This window comes from Formica exsecta, unplaced genomic scaffold (assembly GCF_003651465.1).
Source record: "Formica exsecta isolate Colony F162 unplaced genomic scaffold, ASM365146v1 scaffold201, whole genome shotgun sequence".
NCBI lineage: Eukaryota > Metazoa > Arthropoda > Insecta > Hymenoptera > Formicidae > Formica > Formica exsecta.
In genome coordinates, this window is record NW_021849308.1 from 1,452,659 (window position 1) to 1,459,962 (window position 7,304).

Consider the following 7,304-nt stretch of genomic DNA (forward strand, 5'->3'; position numbering starts at 1 on the left):
TCTTTTCAAAACGCGTTAAACAATAATACAATCGAGTACGCGCGTTAGCTATACGTCATGGGTATAATTAAATAAAAATGTCGAATTCTCTAATTCGCTCGAAATGATTAAAAGAGCAAAATAGTTCGACGATCTCAATCGTTTCGGGGTTCCTGCCAAGAGAGCTTCGAGTTAGTGACGATGTCGATGCAATAGAGCTCGCTGTCCGGATGAAACGTGCGTATGTGCGTCCACACGTGCGTGCGTTGCCGCAAATGATGTTTGCAATACGGGCACTCGAATCGCTGCGGTATGCCGCACTCGTATCGATAATGTCGCATCATGTGACTGCGATGCTTGTAGCTGCGGTGACACTTCGGACACGGGTGGCGATAACACATGGTCTTCTCGTCGTAGTTGATACGATGCTGCTGCAGCGACCATCTCAGGAACGTATCTGGAAAAAGAAAGTTCGCAATTGGTTAGTCAACGAGCGTGGGTCAATGCACGACGTGTTCCTCGTACTCGTCTTCACCCTCGAGGACTCGTCGGTCAGCAGGATAACGGGACGAGCTTCGCGACACATCTCGTGAAAGAGCGTCACGCTCGATTATCCTCGAAGATCCCTCATGTAATCTTGCTGCGCTATCGGAAGTATCGTCGAGAAATCTACATCATTGGAAAATTAACGCGACCGTCGGGATCATCGCGATGACAATTAATGCAAACACGATCAAGATATGCAACACGGGAATAAAGATAGAAGATAAGAACATTAAGAGACAAATCCAAAGGTGAAGGAAACATTTGGAACATTCCGACATAGGATAGACATTTCTATAGATGGAAATACCTGTATTATATATATATTCTTTTACAGACAATGCGCGTTGCGAGTCCGATAAAAATTTGAATTCTTTCAAACGATGCATAATTCAGAGCTATATACATCGATATTCATTGATTACAGTATTAAATTGTTTTGTTTATTAGCAACAGAATACGAATAATTACAATATGATTGCGAATTATATCGAAGAGAGGTATATACAAGTTTAGGTACATACTTTTTGCATTATTGACAGCTTATGATAAGCATCAAAAGAGATATAATCATTTATTATATAAATTGATCCAAAAGGTAATAGAGATAAAAGATATATATAAAATATATTATAAATTTTAGAGCAAAAACAAGATAAACTTGTATTATTTCAACCAATCTTTTATCAGAAATAAACATATAGAAGCAAATAATTTATACAAAATTATCAACAAGAACAAAATAGCTCACGTTAATCGCATTTGAAAATGAAATAATCGCTTCTCGTTTCGCTCGCGCACGGGCGGAGATCACAAATATTAGGTAAATCGACTAAAAGAGTGTCTGAAATCAAAACGTCCTTAAAACGTCCGAGGATACCTGTTATCTTAGGAATCTTCAAACGTTTACACCGAATCAACAATCCCCCACGTAATTTCACCGCTGTAAAACCCACACGCGTGTTTTTATCAAAAATTTGACCCAACATCGAGGGAAGCGCTAGAGAAGAGCGCTAACTCGTTTGCGCTCTTCAAGGACTCGAACGGGACTCTTCAGTTTTGCTTGGTATCGACCGCGTAGACAGGTCGGTCGTGGTGATTGCTCTTGATGTGCGAGTAGACGTGCGATCTATGCTTGCCGGTGTAGACGCAATGCGGGCACCTGAAGCGCGGCGCCTTGCCGCATTCGTACTCGAGGTGCCTGTGCAGTCCGCGGTACCACTTGTAGGTCTTGCGACATTTGGGACATTCGTAGATGCCGGGCGACGAGGTGTTAGCCGTCGTTGCGGTCGGCCCGATGTGCAATCGACGTCGACGGTTGGTGATGGAAATGGCGGCGCCGTAGCAGGAGCGACTGTAGAAAGCTGTAAAAGCACAGGTATGTTCGTCAGTCGGCGATTCACCGCGACAGGGGAGGACTGAACGGTAACACTTAAGAGCGACAATCTTTCAAACACGTGTTCTCTTTCGTACGCTGCTTTCGTTACCCGATTTTTTTTTTTTTTTTTTTTTTTTGAGCCCAATCTTGTCTGCGGCAACTGTTACCCTGAAAAATAACGCACGAAACGCGAGAAAATTGTACATGTATTGGAATCTCGGACACTGCGGTGATTAGCGATAGAGGAGACATTCCGAATGTAGGAAGAGATAATATAAGCTTACTATCTCGTTACGAAACAAAAATGATCGATATAGGATTACAAGCGGGAAATTTACATTTATTTTTTCCTTTTCTTACGAGATATAAGAAATGAAGAAGACTAGCGCACTTCCATATGTGCATAATATGTACATATCAGTTTGTTTTAATACGTTAAACGTCAGATCACATTCACGTCGTTGAGTCTCTTATCGATACAACTAGGCACAAAGTAGTTATGGCTGTAACGGATTAAGCACCATCCCATATGTACATATATATATCTCATTCCTTCAATACGAATAATAATAAATTTACACATCCCTGATAGAAATCTATTCGACTCATCATTTTGCGCGAAAATCAATATTATAATAAACTCCACGTTTTCTTCTTGAAGCAATTTTCGTTTACGGGTAGGCGTCACTGTCGAGGTCCATCGTCGCCACGTACATCCTGGGGTGTCTCGCGCGCACGTGATTGTAAATGATCGAGCGATACTTGGCCCGCTGGCTGCAATAGGGACACTTGAACCGCGGCGATTTGCCGCACTCGTACTTCTCGTGCCTCTTCAGGTCCTTGCCGTTGACGTATCGTCTGCCGCAGCGCATGCAGACGAACCGCTTGTGTCGGAGAGCGCAATACCCGTCGGTGACACCTGAAATCGAAACGACCATTACGGTTAGAAGAGGAAGACGAAAGCGCGACGGATTCGAGGATTCATCGATCCGGGCTGGAGATCCCCCTTTCACCACGAATACTTCAGCTTCACCTACCACGAAGAGAAAGCGGTTCCTCGATCTACTCCGTCGTGGAAATCGGGTGGGTGAAAGGACACTTTACGGTAACTCAAATCGCAGGCATTTTATTGAATTTTCCTTCACAGGAACGAATGTCACTTTCTGTTATTTCCTGAGCATTGACAGAGGGCGCGAAATGGAACGGAAGCGAACGAAGAAAAGCGAAATGATGACACGTTCGAGCTCTCTGTTTGCGCTCGAAAACGTTCCAATTGGGTTATTCAATACAAGCGCTTGAAGCACAATGCCTGACCGGGATGATATTTTCGGATGTGCGCGTAAATGTTCTGCGTGAACTTGGAGGGCTTGTCGCAATAGGGACACTGGTACTTTGGCGCCATGCCGCACTCGTGGCGCAGATGCCGCGTCATGTTCTTCTTCAGGGTGAAACCGCGGTTGCAGCGCGGACAGTAGTGACTCTTGTTCACGGAGTACACTTTGCGCCGTCTCCTGGCGGCGTTCTGGCGAGCACCTGAAAAATTCGAAGAGCCAAGTTAGCGGCAGAGCGCGATTAACTCTCATCCTCGCTCATGAGCGCGCATGGATCCGTGTCGTCGAGAGTTGTGTCGGGAGAATAATGATTAACATAACGCGACAAACGCGATCTCGCGTCCTTTGAGGATTCTTGCAAGATGGATGTATCAGTAGCTTTGGAATGAGAACAATCAATGCCAATTTATGAGCGAATTCTCGCACAGTAGATGAGGAATGAGAAAGATTGATGTGCCAATTTATGACTGGAAAGAACAAAGAGATGCAAAAATTCTTGCAAATGCAAATCACAGAAAGTAACATGGATTGTTCTCGTTCCTGGATAACGTTATATATTCGCAACAAACGAATGCGGCAGAAGACAAATCACCGGTAAAATCACCGTGATTGAAAAACGACATAGACGAAGCCATACGATTTATTTCGCACAAAATTCGAAGCTCGAATTATAATCGCGCACTCATAATGTAATACACACCAAATACACCGCGACAAATACACGCGTAAACGATCTCTCTATCGGGCTCCATTTGTATTATATTTAATGTTATATCGATCGTCTACTTTTATATCTACGATAACATTGCATGCGAGCTTCGTGTGGAGTTGTTAGCTACTAAAACTCAGAATAAAAACCCGTGTTTAATATGAATACAGAATATGATGCGCAAAAATTCCCATATAATAATTCCCATCATATGATTTCTCATCGTGCTAACATTGTAATGTTATTATATCCCATGTAAAATGATGAATAATATCTTACATGCTTAGTGAATGCTGAGCGAACAAGGAGTGTAATATATGAAGCTAACAAAAGTAACTATTAAACTCAAAAATAATGGAAAAATGTCTTATCATTTTCTTCTAAAGACATAATCTTCATTAGAGCATCAATGCTGCCCAATCTGAAAAAGTCAAAACATAACATAATCAGTTCGGAACAAGGTCAGAACTTTAAAAATTAAATTCTTGCGAAACAAACAATACACTTGTCAACAAAACTGCGAGTTTAATCGAGAAAAAATAGCACGAAAACTAAATCAAATTTCAATAATTACATAATATCGTCTTACGATCTTGGCAAATTATGGTAATGGAAAAATAAACGAATTAATAATTACCGAGATATGAAACAAAAATATTATTAAATTAAAATATCTGTAAAAAATATTTGAAAATTTTAAAAGTGCAAGCGCATTAAATAAAAAATTTAAAAAAAAAACCCCTGGGATTTATGTTCTACATCAGGTTTATGGGAAATAGACCGTTGCGTGAAAAATTTTATTACAGATTGCGTCCAAATTTCTAAGGTTTTATTCTCTACATATATATATATGAATAGTTTTCGAGATATATTTATATTAATTAAAGAATATATTCTTTTATTCCCCCGTACACAGAGCGAGATACGATATCGTGTGCTACGGAATCGTTCAAAACATTTTATTTACACCGACCGGATGGTTCGGATGCCATCGTCTAATGTGTCTGTAAACGTTCGAAGACGAATTATCCTTTTTGTGGCAGTAGGGACACGCGTATCGCGTCTGGCCGCATTTGTGTCTAAGCAAGTCCCACATCCTTCGGAAGCCCGCGTTGCATTTCGAGCAGATGTAGCTGTTCATCGTTCTTGAGTTGGGCCACTCCGACAGCTGTGTATCTGAAAGCAAGCCAAGACATTAGTATCACAGAACAATCATTTTCAGTTGCAATCCTTTCTGAAACTAAACGACATCGTAACGCAGCCGAGCGATATGATTCCGAAGTCTTATGTACTGTTTCGTATTCCAGTATAAAAAAAAAAAAAAAATTATTCAAACGAGCATCGTATTTAAAATCTAATTAATTTACTATACTGTGCTATTGTAATTGCGAGATAATTCCGATCAATATCGATTGATATCGAATCGCTCAGTACGCTCCGATAAATCTTATGTCGTGTTTGATTAATAAATATATAAAATATATAAATAATAAAAATAAATAACAAAGTGCACCTTGAAAGGCATTAAATTGTCGCGATTACTATCTTTATTTCCGTTCATGTTGTTTTAAGGTAACAAACTGACGTGCGCAATAAATACAAATTTTATTCGCTATATGTACTAATAATTGTCAGTTACACGTTCGTGAGAACGAAACATCCGCACATGTTTGGATCACAATAAATTAAAAGCTATCTCTATTTTGTAGGAAACAATCGTCCTAATGTCTCGCACAAGATTGACTGACATAATGATTTACGTCGTTTACTAGACAGATCATGGATTATTTTCTCTCAGGAAAAATTTATACACAAAAGAATTTTATACACAAAAGAATTGATTCCATAACTATGCGAGAGCGATAATGGAATATGCACTGTGTTATGCGAAGATACATAAACGTGATTTCTCATACAACATTGTCGCGCAGTTATATTAGTTATGTTGATTCTTTCCTTTGTTTTATTGAGGTAAACGATACATTCGCGAGCATCGTTAACGGATCAGATTGTCACCTGTACGTAGATTTGTAAATGATATATTTTGCTATGCGATTGAAGAGCTTGTTTCCATAAGAGCGATTTATATATAATCTCTTTCTTTTTTACATACAAGCAGAAATATATTTCTAAACATATTACATCGTGTGTACATCGTCGAAAAAAAATACACAACTTTGTTAAAAACATATTTAAATCTCTTCGAAAACGTGCTCTTCGCAATTTTTACTTACATGGTAGGAACTCACAATTGAGGAGGATCGAAATGTACTTTTATACAAATTTACATAATGCACATTTATCTCTTTTGTAGATATTTAGTCGCATTTATAAACATTTCGACAAAATGGACAGTGTAAATTCTTTCCACGCGGATAAGAAATCAAAGTGGATAAATTTTGAAAGAAAAACTTTTCTATATGTTACTTTCATTCTCTTGACGAGCATTGAACTCAATAGTAATGAAAAGAAATAACTACGAATTTGTCAAAAAAAAAAGTAAAAAAAGGCATTGAAAAAAAAAAAATATAACTATAACCTTTTTTTTTATAAATTGTAATCTAGATGCACAATATGTATTCTTTATCAAATTTATTAAAATTTCACTCTCTTTTGTTTAGTTAAACACATTCTGTGCATATATTAATAAACGGAAGGATGAATATTAATAAATCTATATTAATATTCATACTTCTCCATTCAGACTTAAAAAAATTACAAACTTAATTAATTATAAATGCCCAAGAAACTTCCATTCGCATTTAGGAAGAGCGAAATTAAATGCATTGTATAGTCATTTAATTTAATGCTCTCTAAAGAGCAAAAGTTGAAGTTGTATAAATAATATAAAGGAATAAAAAAATGATAGGACGATGTAAATGTAAAGCGATTAAGAATCGAAATCTTTTACTTTCATTTTACTTTTAAAGCTACTCGCGTCACTCGCGGAAATTTCTTCATTTAATCCGCACAAATTAGGACGATTGCCCGATGGCAGACGACGAATCGCGTAAGGAAGAGGTATACGGACGAGACGATTCTAATCTATCAACGTACACTGGTTTTCCATCGTGCCGCATTCGAATGTGTTTGTAAATGTTCGACGAACACTTGTCCCTCTTACTGCAGTAAGGGCACTTAAATCTCGGCTCTTTTCCGCAGTCGTACTTCATGTGAGTCTTCAGCGTCTTCTTGTATGTGTAACCGGCGTTACACCTGGGACAGTGGTATGCCATTTTGCCGGATTGCCAGAAGGGCCCGTTTTCATGCTTGACCTCGTTCCGACTATTGCCATAGTTTGCTCGCAGGATGTCCAGTATACCGGCGTCGTAGGGCTGCAGGAATCGTCCTACAAACAGGAAGA

The 7,304-nt window shown here is 38.9% G+C and overlaps 1 protein-coding gene across 25 annotated transcripts in view; it reads right to left on the bottom strand.

The window, feature by feature from the left end:
- Positions 1–7,304, bottom strand: part of LOC115234691 (longitudinals lacking protein-like) — a 272,992-nt gene that overhangs the window by 173,352 nt on the left and 92,336 nt on the right. The window contains exon 7 of one of the 25 annotated variants that reach the window (XM_029805954.1): positions 120–436. The exons of 23 other annotated variants lie outside the window; for them this stretch is intronic. In XM_029805954.1, the coding sequence (XP_029661814.1) occupies positions 135–436 (302 nt within the window). In that variant the 3' untranslated portion in view covers positions 120–134. Of the gene's footprint in view, positions 1–119; positions 437–1,560; positions 1,887–7,304 lie in introns of those variants that run through there. One more of the 25 variants, XM_029805951.1, reaches the window with a different exon arrangement.